Below are 18,210 nucleotides of genomic sequence, written 5' to 3' on the forward strand. Positions count from 1 at the left end.
TTAATGACAATTGATTAAGTACTTAATACAACTTCTTTTCAAAGAGATTAAGACAAAGATCTTTTTGGCATATTTGCTAAAGTCGTAAATGGTCGTTTAAAAATACTTACTGACAATATTTATGACCAAAGTATATTTAATATACCAAACCCTTTTTAACAGGGTCTTCTTGTAAATATACTTGTTAAGTTTCCTTTAAAAGATTTTACGAAGTACTCATATAATTAAATAGAGATTTATATAGTATTTCAAACGAGTATACACTTTAGTTATGTATAAGTCGATAGTTAACTTGGAGAAGCAAAGTACTTAATATTTAAAAACGCTAATTTCTATTAAACTAGAGGCACTATTTTGTGCTATACAGAAAGTGCTTCAAATTTAGAAAAAAAAATCAATTTGTCAATATTAACCTAGGTACATAAAGTTTATTTTTCCAAGGTCAACATGTAACAAGGTACTTGTAATTGCAGTATTTGTTGGTTTCATCCCACACTAGGCCGCTAGGACAGTCCATGAGTTTGGTCTCCAGGCCGGAGCCTCCCAAAACACACATAAAGAAAGTGGAACAGTCGTCGGGATTGGCTATAGGACCTTCTTCAGTGCACAATGCAGATGTCGTTGATGCTGAAATTAAAAATTGAGCTTGTAATACACGCTTTTATGACCAGACTTTATACTTATTGTGTGCTCTGTATTCTGTGGTGCTCTTCTAGAGTCCATATTATGTGTACAGAATGAGGATGAATGATCCTTAAGTATACAAGATAAATTTATATAAACAACCAGGTTTGTCTTAGTATAGGCAAAAATCTTCCCCATAGCTTTAATTCACAACCTTTAAATTTTATAGTTTTTTCGAAACCTATTTAGCAGTAATTTAAAGCAAAACATTGAAATATTTGCGCAAAAACATAATTCCCGCCATACAAATTTAGTTTTTTTTAAGGACTGTCTTTGGCAACTTTATTTTAACAGTTGTTTTCCCCATTTTCCATTTAACTAAAGTCTCGGTGTCGTTTTCAAAGGACAAAATCAAATCGAATTTTGGACGATAATGGAATAACATAACGTCCCAAATTCAAAACTGCAAAAACTACTCTGGGATTTAACGCATTTTAACGGAGGGTCCGTTCATTACCTGTTGTTGTCGTTGTTTTTGCAGTAGATGTCGTTGTAGGACTAGACGTAGTGCTTGTAGGCGCTTCAGTTGTAGAAACCGTAGTACTAGTAGTAGTAGTAGTAGAAGCCGTGCTACTAGTAGTACTAGTGGGCGTGGTTGTTGACACTGTGGTACTAGGAGTAGCTGTTGATGTAGATGTAGAAGAACTAGAACCAGCTAAGGCTGTATTAATAGATCTTAGTAAAGCAAAATCCTCTCCACATTTTCCGTGGAAGTCATCAGTTTCGATGCTCCAGACCATGGCACCGGCGATGCCGAGATTCATGGCATATTCGACCTTCTTGGCTAAGGAATTAGGGTCATCGTAGGATACCCAGTTATTGCCTTGGACTGCATATGGTACATCAGCTATGGAATCGTAAAGGACGTCCCAGGTTTCCGTATTTAGTTTGTTGCAGAACTGAAAAAGAAATAGCGTAGTTTAAGGAGTGTTATTTGTTGCATATCGTCGGGTGACAAGCAAAAGTCACTAACTAACATCATTGAAATTATTCTACAATAAACCGTGTTACAAGTGTAATAAAGTGCAATGTTACTTTAATTTTGTGATAGTACTTAGTGAGTTTTGCTTGTCACCCGACGATATTTATCCCCTGGGTACACAAATCTGGTACTAATTTTAATCATAACCATATACTTACATAAAGTCTTTAATTGAACGAAGAATAGAAAAAAAAGAGAAGCAGAGGAAGAACTAGCGTGCGTTTTTGGACCAAGCCAAAGAGAAAATCAACCTAGTGAGGTATCAGGAGCTCAAAACAGTGGCAGAGAGAGGAACGGAATCCACTCCACTTTACGTTACTCCACTAACAAGAGCCAGGCTCTTACTTGAGATTTATGATGATGATGATGACAAAGACTTTCCCCGCTTCGTCAATTTTGTGGAGTGTCCAAATGGACTATCAAGTGGATATATGTATTACCTATCAAATAAGAGATGTGTCAAATTTCTATTTTTACTTTAGGGGATGGTGTAGCCAACTTACCTCGTTGTACCCTATTAAGCCATTAGTTGCAGTATACTGTCCAGCTAAACCAGCGCCGCTTGCTGGAGCCCCTACCCCATGGACATTAGCATCGGTTAAGGTAAAAGTCCTGCCGTAGAGGGGTAAGCCCAGGACAAGCTTCTCTGGGGGGCATCCTGAAATAAAAACCTTTATGTGAACCGGCACTGTTACTTTTAACTAGGAATGTGCAAAGAGACTTTTCAATAATTGCAAAATTCCCTTGAAAAGTTCATGGTAATTTTTACTGCGCGTTTATTGCCAAAACATCACAGTTAGTTTGGATTTCTATGACACTTGAAAAAGATGCCAATAAGTGACGTAAATGTTAAATAAGTCTTTAACAGTTAAAAACTTTAAGTAATAACATGTAATACTTAATAACTAATCTCAAGCGGAACTTTCTAAGTGGAAACTCGCATGAGAATTTTCTCATGTGTACAGAAACTTCCGGAAATATAGATAATGTTCTACAAGTTGCATACTGCTACTTTTAACCCCAGAAAGACGGAAAAAGGGAAGTAAATCCCTGTAAAAAACTTACTCTTTTCCATTAGATACGAATTTTAAATTCGAGTAGAGTTTATTCATTAACCATAAAATTTGTCGTTTATGGTGACATTTCTTGGTCTAAGTTCAGTCGTCATCAGATGCTCACAAATATCTGAACACGTCTGGAGTGCGTGTTCAGATACTTTTGAGCACCTCGGCTGCTATCTGGTGGTAAATGTATTATGTGTTGCCAGGTCTATGTTCGGAGCGAGCTACTAAAAATTAAATACAAACCTTGTGTTAGCCAATAGTTCAAAGCGGCATCAACAGCATAGAGTCTACCCGCATCTACATGAAGAGGTGCGTTGTGTCCGGTGACCGAATCCCAGGCTCCGTACATGTCATATGTCATGAGGCTGATGAGGTCGACGTACCTGTGGACAGTTAATTAAGTACTGTAAGTTGTCCCAAGTATACTCGTAAATCCAAATACAGTAGCCATCAGATATATCGGAGTCGCCAAGTTGGTCAAAAATATCTGAACACACTCTAATGCCTTGACAATAGAGGCGTGTTCAGATATTTGTGAGCACCTTGGCCGCTCCGATGTATTTGCTGCCAACTGTACCTAAGAGCATGGCAAGGAAGCGTAGGGATGGAGGTAAGTATGGCCACGCGATGGGCGTACAGAATAACGTCATGGCTCCTCTACACGGTGGGCCAACGCCGGCCACTCCAAGGGACGCAGCCATGCGGTAAAATGAGATAGCAATATCACTTGCTCCCTTTAACGCATTAATGCGTCCCTTGTTTTGGCCGGCGTTGGCCCATCGTGTAGAGGAGCCATCAAAGACAAACGCCACATTGCAGGCTAGCATGCACTGGGCCCAAGACAGAGCGGCTTGGAGAGCGCTGGTGAAAAGTGTCCACATTCGTCACGTCCCTCAGCCATGAGGATACGACAAGGAAGAAGAAGTAAGAGCTGATTGCCTAACGGTAAGAGCGTGCGACATTCACTCCGGAGGTTGCAGCTTCAAACCCCGGCTCGTAAAAAAATTGCCTACTCCAGAGCACACAGTCGCTGTGACCGAAATCGGTCAGGAGATCATCATCATTATCATCATCAGGTACAACATATAGCTTTTCAGTGAAGGAAAACATCGTGAGGTAACCGAACTAATCCCAATAAGGCCTAGTATATTTAATCAAGATGAATAAATAAACCGACTCGCCCACCGAGGGTTCCGTACTTTTAAGTATTTGTTATAGCGGCAACAGAATTTACATCATCTATGGAAATTTCAACTGTCTAGCTGGCACAGTTCATGAGATACAGCCTGGTGACAGACAGACAGACCGATAAACGGACAGACGGACAGAGGAGTCTTAGTAATAGAGTCCCGTATTTACCCTTTTGGATACGGAACCCTATAAAAAGGACTTTTGATGTATCTAAAACCAAATCAATACAGTTACAAAAAGGATAGACAAATTATTCTGAAGTTGTTTAGAGAAAGTGTTATAATCTGCCTGTAGACGTCGTGTTGCTATGTTTCGGCACAAAAGGAAAGGGATAATCCCCAGTTAGTTATATCTTGTTCCGCGCCTCGAGCTTTTTATAAGCCCTTGTAAGACATCATTTACATAAGAGCTTGGTGACTAAACAAAGAGTGCCAGTTATACACTTCCGGCGCTTTAAATAAAACAGTACGGATATGATGGTCGTATTTGTCTACGTGACAGCGTGATAAAATGGTGTCTATTTTAAAACCGCAGAGTTAAAAAGTGACAGTTGTTTTATCACGTGGATAAATGTGGATAAAGCGATCCATAATAGGATTAATTGCTTGCATGTACATTTAAATAACTTTCAGCTTGGATGAAATATATAAGTGCCAAATGACATCGCACAAAAACTAGTGTCTACGCCAATTCTTGTATTAGTTGTCATGCGGATCCCAGGCTCCCATGAGCTGGCCAAAAAGCCGAGATAAAGGAAGATGATAATACCATTGCGACATACGAAACTATTAACATCATGTTATAGTTCGTTTTTTAGCATTAGAAAGAACTTCATAGAAGGTAAGCGATATTGACATGTCTTTTAATTGAATGCTTTTTAAAAATCAGTAACTATTACTTATGAAAGCAGAAGAATATAAATGATCGTATTAGATTCATAATTGTTACATATTTGCCGTAACTTATTTTTAAAATGGGTTTTTCAATTGAAAGACACATCAAGATTGTTTACCTTATTTCTAGTGCTAAAAAAAACTAAATTCATCACATCATCATGTGGACATCATAATCTATTGTGGTCTACGTGAAATATCATTATATCATTCACGAAGTGTTAAGAAACATTCTTACTTGGACATTGTGGGAATATCGTATGACAGCGATGCACTCTGCTCCACAGCCGCAACAGCTACAGTAATCAACAATCCATATTTATCCAACTCCTCCCTCAATTCTTTTAGCAACAAAGAAAAGTTTTCTACATCAGCAGATCCCTGAGTTGAATCACGTTGGTTCGGGTACTCCCAGTCTATGTCTAAACCGTCAAAACCGTAGGACAGGAGCAAATCTCTGGCTGTGGTGATGAAGTTATTTCGTAGGGTAGCGGAGGCTGCCATCTGTTGAAAAATTTGTATTGTTGGTTAGATAAATATAAAGTCTAATAAGACAATAGTCAGTTACAGGTCACTTTCAAACTGTTATCATTCTCCGTTTTATCAATTTTAATCTTGTGACTTAACGAAATTGTACGCATTTTTTGTTTCTTGCTATTATTTGTTTCTAGAGGTAGGGCTAACAAATTGTCCCCTAGATAAGCTCTCATGTGGTCATCATCATCAACTACATATAACATCCCTATACATTAAACTAGTATCATATGGATACGGCCCCAGTCACGGCTTCTAAATGTGTTGAAATAATTGTCTTGCGATTAATAGCCGGCTAACTACGAGCAACGAATTCAATCGATTGTTCAAATGCCGCAATATATCGCATATTGTATACAATTATCGGTTATCGGTGTTTGTAGAGGCCACATTATATAATCTCTCGGCTAAATTATTCAAAGAATGGACGTATACGCTCCGTTTTACGGACTGCGGTTTAGTTAGATGCATCAAAACCACCATATTCGTTAACAACCGCTCAGATTCAGAGAGCCTACCGCGAATCACATTCGACATGTTGCCTCCCTGTCGCACTTGTAAATTCGTACTTTAGTGTGACTGCAAGACAACACGTCGAACGTGGTCCGCGGTAGACCCTCAGGATCTCACCTCGTGTAACAAGCAAGCTTTTAACTGGGAAATAATCGCAGGCCTGCCATTCAAGTTAGCAGAAATCACTTCTACTGTTCGTATATAAGTCGGCGGCCGATCGTAAGATCAGGCAGATCGTGATGTTCCTGTGTATTGCTTTGAGAATAGTCACATTAAACCAATATATATGTACGAGTAAGATAGGTTCGTTAGGTTGCTTCAGATGCCCGAAGGGCAAACTGCCCAGAAATAGGAGCCCCGCTTAGCGGGGTCCGTCGACTCAGGGAACGGGTCAAAGATTTTCACATTTCACGATATGCCTAGTAATTATTTTGTAGTCGATTATTTTTTAATTTTGATAAAATTTGGCTGGTTTGAGAAGTTGCTGCATTATGAATGAAATATAATCTGTCAAGCTATTTCCGTCAGTAGAAAAAAGCGGCAAATGTAAAAAATGTAGGCAAGAACGGTTGTCGTCGCATAGAAAATTTGAATATCGCGCCTTTTTGTACTGACAAAGTTGTTTGACCAACGATAAATACGAATATACAAAATCCTAATTTAAGACAAAAACATTCCAGTTTGCTTTATAATCAGCATGACCCAAATATAATTCTAAAGGACATTATCTTATTAGCAATTATTTTGGAATTTATAACCAACAATGTTTTAGTCAAAGAGTCAAAACCAAATTCAAATGTACGCTATTATTAAATACAAAAAGACTTACGAGGCCTTTATACTAGAAAACCACAGACAAAGACGTATTTACGTAAGGATGACTCACGCTAGACCGGGCCGGGCCCGGGCCGATACATGTCATTTTCTATGACGGCTGACCGGTGATCACGTGGTGCTTTCCATAGAAAACGAAGCGCCGGAAGCTCCGACCCGGCCCCGGCGCGGTCTAACGTAGGTCATCCTTAACAAGAAAGACCAAAATACTTACCGTAGAGTATTTAGCGGATCCCTCATTCCAGCCACCGACGGCGAGAATAGTTTTCAACTTGGCGTTCTGTTGCTTCAATGCGTTGAATTTGTTGAAATTATCTGAGAGAAACGTACTTATTTTAATATCTGCGTTGAAATTTGAGAAAACTAATTATATTTTACTTTAAACAGACAATCCTGTGGCATTATTACGTAGGTACTTATTTGTTTTGGTATTTATTCAGGGATAATTTTACAGCATTACAGCTGGGGGCGCCAATGCGCTGTAAAATTAAATATGTTAATAGTAATAAAATTACATGATGAATATGAAAATAACTAAACTAAAGTGATGATGACTATGTTGATTCATAAAAACGTAAAAATCTTCATAAAATCGGTTGTAATCGTGCGATTTATGATGTTTGTTGGCTAACAAGTCGCAGTCAGGTGCAAAAACTGAGAAATATTTGAGGTAGCTTGTAATTTAGGGTCAGAGTAGTTTTTAACCACAACACAGGTGTAGGCGAGATGGAATCACATGCCATTAGGTGGACTATGCACTACAGTTTGGTAAAACAGTATCTTACCTAACCCATAGTCATCAGTCATCAGGCAAATCAAGAATTCAAGATACGGATCGAGCGAGACAACCGTCCCATCATTCTGAATCCCGACGAAGGAGTAAACGAGATGAATGCATCAGTTATGAGTTGATGTCAGACACGAATCTCTTGCCATTGGGTGGACTATTCAATACCTACTAATAAAAACAGTATAGTACACTTACCAAGTCCATAGTTATCGGCCAGATCAAGATACGGATCGAGCGAGACAACGGTCCCGTCATTATTGATCCCGACGAAGGTGTAAACGAGATGGGTACATAGCGACGTGTTGATGTCCGATACGGAGAACTTTCCGTCGCCAGAGCGGTAGGTGGCCCAGGTGCCGTAGTAGCAGACTACGACTTCTGAAAACAAATAAAAAACATGTTAATAAAATAAAGACAATCCTAAGCAAACACGTGTGTGTATGTGTATACACATACACTGTTGTGTCACTGCCAATCTCCTTGATAAAATCAGTATCAGTGACGCACACTGCAGCAATGCAGTAATTAGAACGTTCAATCCGTCATTCATTTTATCAAGGCAATTGACAGTGACACTGCCTTTGTCAACGCTGCAACAGTAATGTCGTTTTCCTAACTTTAAATGTGTAAAATAACTCCTTGTTAATAAACGCAAACATATGCGAGTGGCCTCAGTGAACGCTTAGCTGCTCAAATCCCTTGGGTTTGCAAGCCGAATCCGAAATGATCGGAATTATCCGAATCTGGATCCGGATCCGCGAATCTTCCCATACATTTCAAATCACAGTGCCAACCCTACGTGGGGCTTTGACACTCGGCACAATGCTACACGCCTCACCAAACGCCATGGTTTCAAAAGCGGTAAAGTTGTAGTAAGACTAGTATGTAATCCATAGGCTACGGCAACCGTTTGTGTCGTATTTTGTTTGACACCGACATGGTAAAATAAGCCCATTTCTAATTTAAATCAGTACTGAATCTTCCTTTAATAACCGATTGAGCCCGGCTGGATAACCCTGGCCACATTTCATGCACCCTCCAGTAGGCCAGTGACGGGATTGGTCAATGTACCGAATTATACCGATCTAAATTGAGATATGATTTACGATGTGGTTGCTTGAGAGTGACCGGGAGTAGTGCATACAGTAGGCTACCTACAGTTGTACTGCATAATTATTTTCTTCCATCGTATTTTCACGGAAACGTACGAACGTGTCTTGCTATTGTCAGTCTCGGCACAAAAGGTACTGAGGTTGACTGAAGTAGCAGGACAAATACAAATACAAATTTTTATATTAAAGGAAAAATGAAAAAAAAAATCGGTTTGTATACCTGAGTCGTATAATGTCAGGGTCAGGTATTTAGGTAAATTCGTACCGAATCGTGAAACTTTAATATCAGATTAGAATTCTAGACACTTTGATATAGGTTAAATTAGATTATATTATATTCGTGCAAAAATATATAATTAACGCACAGCTATGCTATTAATTTATAGCTATTAATGACATCATTAAAACTGAAAGTGAAAACTCCTAGTACCTATTTGGCACATAATCAACAAATCATAAGTGACAGTGCGTCACGTAGTGTTTTTCCGAGTGCACTGCTGCCTTATCTATTAGAGAATGCAATATGCAATGCATATGTCGCAGGCATTTTGTAAGCATCACGTGATCACCGATCACCCGTCATAGAAAACGAAGGGCCCGATTCGGATTTTGAAATATACATCTATTAGATATCATTTAGACATCACCAAGATACGATAACGATATGTTTAAGATCTAACCTGTCAAATTTGACATTTGCGCAATCCTGGTGATACTCTTGAACGATTTCCACAGGATATGACTTAGAGATCCAATTCACATCTAATAGATATCTTACTCTAACTAACGTAAAAGTGACATTGGTTGCCCGAATTGCGCTGCAAAAGAGAACTGGTTGATATCTAAATTATAACGTATCTAGAAAGGATCTACGTGTCGTCTCTTGTGAATATCTTGAAGTTCGAATACGGCAGGAAGTGTCGGAAACCTCGGCCGGGACTCGGATCGTTCTAGCGTTCATTCTTTACACGACCTACTGTAATTTTCTCTGTAACTCTCCTTCCGTAGCGTTAACCTGACCAGTGCTAGTTGTCAGTCTTGAGAAGACATTAATCGCGATTGATTAATCGCAATGTAAGCACGGACTGTATCGATACAAGCTACTTATGCTTGCAATTACACAACACGTGATATATCTAGCGGCCTAGCCAAGGTGACGGTCGCTTGCGCTTCGCCATCCAATCGCTTTGTGTGTCTCTATCACTCTTCAATATTAGTGTTGACAGTGACAGTGACAGTCGCGTATCGTTCGCTACGTAGCGTTAGCGATTACCATGTTCTCTACGGGGGATACACATAAATTAGACCATAATTAATATGCTGAAAACGACCAACATTTTTTTTTATCAATGCAAAAAGCGACCAAAGAATTAGGGTGTAAGTCACTTTATCAAAAATAAAAAGTTTGACGCTGTCTACAGAACTACGGTCCATTGGTTAAATAAATAAATCAATATACCCAAATAATTTAGGGTAATATTAAAGACTGCACTCAGGGTACGTGCCAGATAAATGCCAGTCATTTGAACCATTTTTTGAAATCAATCATGTACCTACTCGGAGCTCAGTCTATATAAATATGTAAGTAATCCAGTCCATGTTTATTACACAACATTTCTCTTTAATTCTAAAAAGCACCTTCCTATTTGCAAAAAAATCCTCTTTCACTCTCTCCATCTCGTTAAAATTTAATTACTTACTATCTTGCCCCTCCACAAAAACGGTCAGCAAAAAAATTCCAAACACTAATTTGAGAAACAAATACATTTTCAAAGGTTACTATAATTATGTTGATGAATCTAATGATAAAGTAATGCCAACTAATAGAGTAATAAATAGACTACGTATATATATGAAAAACGTTATCTGGGGAATCAAGATCATGGGGATTAAATGTGAGTAAACTTAATATCTATATTGAGTAAGATTAGATTTTATTGGCCAATATAGTTATGACTGTTTAGGGAAATGCTTTCACAGACAGATAAGAAATACGATACACTTTATTACCTATTTGTCAACAGTATATAATTTATCATATAAGTTTAGAGGAATTAATTTCCAGCAAGTTAGAAATCATATTAATACCTACATTGGGTCCTAAAATCGTATAATCCGAATTTGCTCCATCCCAGGTGGTGTGGATAAATTTTGGGAGCCTTGGGAGATACATTTTACCTTAGATTGACAAAACCACTCGATGTAGAAGGAACCCACCGTCAAAATCAATGTCACTACCATCAAGATGGCTGTAAATCAGACACTGGTAAAACAAATGGGATTTTAACACGATTTTACAAAAAAGAGATTCAACGTGGCGGCCATTTTTTACAATGTTTGACTACGACTTCATATTAAGGAATTTTTCGGATCGTCACATATCAATTTTTTTAATGATTAGAGCAAATTTTCCGTCAGACGTACCGTTTTTGAACTATACAAGCAAAAAACTGAAAAGAAGCAAAAATTTTTTCCACCACTGGAATGGAGCAAACTTGGATTACGTGTTCAACCTCAGAACCAAATGAAGGTATAAAGACTATTTCCAGCTTGCTTGGAATTTATTTCTGGAAAAAATCTTATTTGATTGGCCTAGTATGACGCTCTGCAATTATACAGCAGTAATGCCGTGCAGTGTGAATCCAATAGGTACCTTTAAACGGGTGTTACATCTACACATCTGAAAATTTATTTCACTTAACTACGTCGCCAACAAAATGCTGCGGGAATACTAATGTATAATCATCACAATTATACATCAGCTGAGAAAACATTTATAAGCTACCTATAGGAATTTATTGATATCAATTGATTAATCATCACGTATTATCAATGGTTTGTAAGAAACCGTGATTTGTTTTTTTCCGTTTTAGATTAACTAGGTACCTACTGCATACTCGTATGTTTACTGATTTTATCATGGAAATATAATACGATTAATAATTATGATGATTTGTGATACACATACTTAATCACATATTTGGTCTTCATGTTAAGGGCGCCGTAGCAAAAAGGTAAAACGGGATTACGGGACCCTTATGGTACGACTCTGTCCGTCTGTCCATCGGTCTTTTAAATTTGGAATAGTTACACACAAGGCTAATTATTGGAGCATTCCATGAAATTGTCTACCGTTGTCCCGTACAAACGCGAAGTTTCTGAAGATTTAAAGGTTTAAAAGTTTCCTTTTCTATGACAAATGGTCAAAAATATGCACAGAAAAATAATCGCCTGCTTTAAATGCCGAGAAAAAAGTCGCAACACAGGAAATAAAATGCGTTTGTACGGGACAGCCCGTGGAATGCTCCTATTGTCGATCGGTCTGGCCTAGTAGTAGTAGACCCTGCCTATGAAGTCGATAGTCCCGGGTTCGAATCCGGTTAAAGTTTTGATAGAGGCTTTGGTCAGCTATTTAGACAAAACACATTAGCGGCTCCGACGTATCTGATGATGACTGAACTTCTTCTTCCGGCCTTGTCCCATTTCCAATTGGGGTCGGCTCTCCTAATCCTCCTTCTCCAGAGATATCGTTTCTGGGTCTCTAATTTGTTATTGGAGAGATCCTTTTTAATAACTGACATTCATGTAGTGGGGTTTGCCACTGCCACGAAGATTTGGTCCCGTTATGAGACAACGCATTTTTTGTCACGTGCTCATATGATGTACGGCTATGATGGTCGTTCTTGTTTACGTGACAGAGCGTGATAAAACGGTGTCCGTCACTTTCTATCCCACGGTGTTTAAAAGTGACAGTTATTTTATCACGTGGATAAAGATGGATAAAGCATCCATAATACGCCGGCTGGTCTTCTCATGGCATGGCCATACCAGCGCAAGTGCGATTTTGTGAGTTTATCTTCTGATCGCGACTGTACGCATTATGTACATGGGGCCCGTTTCTCACAAGCTTGTAACTTGTAATGTATTTTAAGAAGTCATCCTTTAAATACTATTCAAATCGGCATCCTAAGATCACGTGTTATGTTTATTGCACGTATTATAACGAGTGTCTAACCAGGTTGATCACGGCTTAGCTCCACTTGGAATAATTTACATTTTTACCGATTGACTGATAACAGTATCAGTATCAGTGTCAACAACTCTTTGTTGATATCGTAATTGAGTGCGTTTAACGTGTAACCAAGGTATTATGTCACTCGCCATCGCTAAATTGCCTTAAAAAATATGCTTTAAATTAACACATTCACTGCGTGCCCGCGACGCACATGTGCGCTCACCGTCATACAAGTTTGTTCCTAGACGCCCCCTGGCAGTGAATGCGTTAAAACACGATTGCCTTAAAATACATATTGAGTTATTATTGCTAAGTAGGTAGGTATATAATAGGGAAGAGCACCTGTATCACGCGGCTAAAACGTCGTAAGCGCGAGATTCACTCTTCGCTTCTTTGATTTGTTGGCAAAACAACAACAACTCATGGCGCAAAATATTGGTTATCTGTGCCTGTTCTATACGTTAGTAATAATAACACTGAACGTAATTCGAATTAGGTACAAACATAGATATTAAAAACCGGGCAAGTGCGAGTCGGACTCGCGCACGAAGGGTTCCGTACCATAATGCAAAAAAAAAACAAAAAAAAAACGGTCACCCATCCAAGTGCTGACCATGACCACTCCCGACGTTCTTAACTTTGGTCAAAAATCACGTTTGTTGTATGGGAGCCCCATTTAAATCTTTATTTTATTCTGTTTTTAGTATTTGTTGTTATAGCGGCAACAGAAATACATCATCTGTGAAAATTTCAACTGTCTAGCTATCACGGTTCGTGAGATACAGCCTGGTGACAGACGGACGGACGGACGGACGGACGGACAGCGAAGTCTTAGTAATAGGGTCCCGTTTTACCCTTTGGGTACGGAACCCTAATAATAGCAAAACTAGACATAAAATAGGCACCTAATTATTTATCTACACCTATACTATAAAATTAAATAACCTACGTTAACCCATGGAGCGCTCAGAGGGCTTACCGCGAACCACGTTCGACGTGTTGCCTCTTGCCTCCCTGTCACGCTTACGTACGAATTTACAAGTGCGACAGAGAGGCAACACGTCGAACGTGGTTCGCGGTAGGCCCTCAGAATTACCGTAGTATCATGGTATAATAATTTTAGACTATGCGTAGTATGAAACTCCTATACTAGTTACCAGCACACGTGTGACAGTAGGGCGCTCCACGGGTTAATAAACGAACGAAGATAATACGCCAATATAACAAGAAAGATTTCTCAGTAATAGCTACCCTTTGTTTAGGCAGTAAATTAAAAGTAAATTCGTCTATGTTTGCCTTCCACCATCTCGAGAACCAACATTCTGTGGGTTGGAGGTTGCGTTTCATTCGTTTCATTAAAGACAGGTCTACTCTTCTGTGGCTGAAGACTGAAGAATATAAACAGAGTCGACAAAAGCCGATTTATTTTTTTCACTCTCAGGGAGGCACGAAGCCAATTTGAACTTGGTATTTTGTAATGAATAGAATCAGGCGTTACTTTGCGAAAATCCATATTAATTTAATGCCAAAATATTACTTTGCTAATCTACGAAAAGGTAACGTGCTAGTCAATCAGTCATCTCAGCCATATAAGACGTCCACTGCTGAACCAAGGACCTCCATTCGTACCGGTTGGAAGCGACCCGCATCTAGCGTCTTCCGGCGGCCTTAACAAGGTCGTCCGTCCATCTTATTGGTGGACGTCCTACGCTGCGCTTGCTAGTCCGTGGTCTCCACTCGAGCACTTTTCGACCCCATCGGCCATCTTCTCTGCGCGCAATGTGGCTTGCCCATTGCCACTTCAGCTTGCTAATCCGGTGGGCTATGTCGGTGACATTAGTTAGTCAGTCAGTACTAACCCGTTATACTTACTTGCGTATTTTTTACATACATTTAATGTTCCCACCCTCTCACCGCCAAAATAAATACGCAAATACTCGTAAATATGACAAACTACTTACAACCAAAAGAACAATACTCGACACGTGTTTCGCCTCGCTACGAGGCATCCTCAGGCCGCGTAGCCATCAAGATGCCAATCGCTTACGCTCCGTGTAGCGATCGAAACGCAACTGTCACTGTCACGCTAATACGGAAGAGTGATAGAGAGACAGAGAGACATACTACTACTTTTAGTCTTTCTGTGCGATAGACATTAATTGCAATATTTTAGTCACTTCTGTGCGAGTCTTTATTCTGTCGACATCGGAACTTAATTGAAATCGCGACGCGTTCTACGTCGGGCAAACAGCTCAGGATTGAACCCGTTAAGATCTACTTTCCTATCGATAGGTACTAGCCTATATCTAGGCATGAGTAGGTACGAGTATGTCCAGCAATCTACAGTTGCAGAATATTCTTAATAGCTCCTCTACACGATGGGCCAGCGCCGGCCACTCCAAGGGACGCAGCCATGCGGTAGAATGAGATAGCAATATCACTTGCTCCCTCTAACGCATAAATGCGTCCCTTGGAGTGGCCGGCGCTGGCCCATCGTGTAGAGGAGCCATAAAATGTTCGCAATTTCTGGAAACTCTTAAAACGTTCCACTTTTCCCGTTCAGATTAGGGATTATTATATTACCAGTGGGAAAACACTCCTGACTTCGGGCAAACTCGGCTCCGTTCGGCTCAGCATTGCTCCGAGCAATTATTAGGGTTGACACAACTTGACGTCCCTTTGCGTGCACGACCACAGATAAGATAATGACTTGAATTTTGACAACGCTAAATAGCCGAAAGGGATAGTGCCATAAGGTTAGAAAGGGATATCATGATTCGACCCTGAATCACTGTCAAACTTCAGTTTTGTAGGAAGTGTCCTTTCTGTACGGTAGTAAGTATAAGTACTATTACTTATTCTGTGTTATTACTCAATGTTCATTAAATAAATGAAATATTTTTACTAATAATGTGCTTTCATTTAAAATATAGCTACATATAGCTTTTTATCAAGTCTTAAATGTTAAAAGGATAAAATACCCAGAAAAACGCGTACACAAAGTGGTAAACTGCATTGGGAAAGACATTTTTTACTGTTTTATTTTAAAACGACACAGGCTCAAATAAGCGAGAGTAAAAATACCTGGTACTTGATAGCAAGTATTTCTAGTAGGTATTTATCTGTATGAATGAATGAATGAATGAGTCAAAAGTGAGTGCATGTGCTCTTAGGTGACTGATATTTAGCTAAAATTTGCAATGTGCGTCTATATTCGTTGTATGTAAGCACACACAATACCTAATAATTGTAATCAAGTCTTGATCGCAAAAAATACTTAGTATTAATACCTGTTCCAAACCAAGTTGCAAAACCAAATTATCCCGATGTTCGGGCAACGAAACATACGCAGAAGGCTCGTATGGATTTAAAAATTCAATTTTCACTGGGCTTTCACTCGGATTTGTGGCTCGGACTTAGTGATCAATTTCATGGCTCAAAATGTTTGCATACGGAGCCTGTTAGTAAATCTGTTTTGAGATACCTATGTCCATTTAAGCTAACGTTGCAGCTTCTTTAATATAACTAATAAAACATAGTTACAAGTTTTAATTTAACTTGCAGTATTTGTTCGGATCAAATCATATTCGGCCAGCGATGGTGCGTATCTACGCATCTACACGTGGCCCATTCCATAATGCGTGCTCTCAGCTATCGCATGGCCATCTCGCTGGTCCAGCGCTGGACCATATCGAGCCCAGTTGTGTGCCCAGGGCCCCGGATCCCGGATTGCAATCATCATCATCATCATATCAGCCAGAGGACGTCCACTGCTGGACATAGGCCTTCCTCAAAGAGTGCCACAATGACCGGTCTTGCGCCACCCGTATCCAGCGGACTCCCGCGACCTTTACCAGTACGGTTACCATCAGTTTGTCACTGACATAAACGCCGTCGAGAACGTAATTTACTTTCTATACATCTCGCTCGCACTCGCATATTAGTGCAAACGGGATGTATAGAAAGTAAATTACGTTCTCTACGGCGTTTATGTCAGCATTGCTGCTGCTGAGTGAGGACCATTTAGCGCAACTTTTCATTTTGTGTAACTATTCTTAGTTTTAAGGTTATGTTATTGTGCTAATAAATGCTTTCTTCTTCTTCTTTCTTCTTCAGTGACAAACTGATGGTAACCGTACAGGTCGTCAGTCCACCTCGTGGGGGGTCTACCGGATTGCAAACCTTGAAATATTTCCACATTTTATTTGCATTGCACCAACTAAAATGGCGGACGCTCATTAATCCTCCACTCTCCGACAACCATTATTTAATAAGCCAGCTGTCCAGGGACTGAACTAAAAGTTGTACTGACTATTTAAGTTTCTAAGTGAAAGAGCAACAGACACCGAAGTTAACCTGAGTTACTTGACTTGCTTAATTGAATTGTGAGAATTTATGAGATTGTGGTAGCTTATAACTTAGGTGTAAGACATAATTAGGATAATAAAAAAAAACCGGGCAAGTGCGAGTCGGACTCGCGCACGAAGGGTTCCGTACCATAATCCAAAAAAAAAACCAAAAAAAAAGCAAAAAAAAACGGTCACCCATCCAAGTACTGACCACTCCCGACGTTGCTTAACTTTGGTCAAAAATCACGTTTGTTGTATGGGAGCCCCATTTAAATCTTTATTTTATTCTGTTTTTAGTATTTGTTGTTATAGCGGCAACAGAAATACATCATCTGTGAAAATTTCAACTGTCTAGCTATCACGGTTCGTGAGATACAGCCTGGTGACAGACGGAAGGACGGACGGACGGACGGACGGACGGACGGACGGACGGACAGCGAAGTCTTAGTAATAGGGTCCCGTTTTACCCTTTGGGTACGGAACCCTAAAAAGTAAGCGATATTAAATCTCACGTTGCTCCATTCGTATTTTATTGTCTGTAAAAACTTGTCAAAAAACAGTTTAACGCACAGTAAGTACCTAACCTATGTATAAAGGGACCCACTGATTAACAGTCCGCCAGACGGTATCGGCCTGTCAGTTAGAACAAAATTTTAACAATTCCGAACAACTGACAGGCCGATACCGTCCGGCGGACTGATAATTAGAGGGCCCCTTAAGTTACTCTATTGATTGATTACTAGCTAGCTTAGTGCAGCACTCTGGCGGCAGAACATTGCAGTAATAGGTACATACCTCCTATTTGACAAAGAGCGAAACTTGGTAACACAAACCCTATAATCCCGAACACACGCCTTATATCAAAAATACGCCACAAATCGCTTCCGCCACAATAAGGCAAACGTATCACGTATAACAAATTTGTCTCTTCAACTTTCAGATGGCAACGTAAAAAGAGTCCGTAATAAAACTGGCGTTTGGGCTCGCGGTTCACGACTTGAGAGTGAAGTTTGTAAATTCGTGAGACACGTAGCTCGCGGCGCTACCATTGTTTCATTGTTTTTTTTTGCTAGCCTATTAAGGTGTCCCACTGCTGGGCAAAGGCCTCTCCCCTTGTCTTCCACGACACCCGACATAGCGCCTGCTCTGGCCAGTTACTGAGAAAGGTGTCTAGGTCATCCCGCCATCTCCGTCTGGGCCTGACGCGTCCGCGCTCTCCTTCTGGCATCCACTTGGTAGCCACACTAGC

At 39.8% G+C, this 18,210-nt stretch overlaps 1 protein-coding gene across 1 annotated transcript; it reads right to left on the minus strand.

Moving 5' to 3' along the window:
- Window positions 1-442: 442 nt before the first annotated feature.
- LOC134673141 (probable chitinase 2) lies at window positions 443-10,429 on the minus strand. Its single transcript, XM_063531086.1, has 8 exons — window positions 10,298-10,429; window positions 7,681-7,863; window positions 6,910-7,010; window positions 5,053-5,318; window positions 2,974-3,113; window positions 2,170-2,324; window positions 1,142-1,583; window positions 443-627 (listed from the first exon to the last, which is right to left on the minus strand). The coding sequence occupies exons 1-8, from the start codon at window positions 10,362-10,364 to the stop codon at window positions 443-445; spliced, it is 1,539 nt and encodes a 512-aa protein (XP_063387156.1). The 5' UTR covers window positions 10,365-10,429.
- Window positions 10,430-18,210: the final 7,781 nt, after the last annotated feature.

The sequence above is a fragment of the Cydia fagiglandana genome, chromosome 2, assembly GCF_963556715.1.
Source record: "Cydia fagiglandana chromosome 2, ilCydFagi1.1, whole genome shotgun sequence".
In the NCBI taxonomy this organism is placed as follows: domain Eukaryota; kingdom Metazoa; phylum Arthropoda; class Insecta; order Lepidoptera; family Tortricidae; genus Cydia; species Cydia fagiglandana.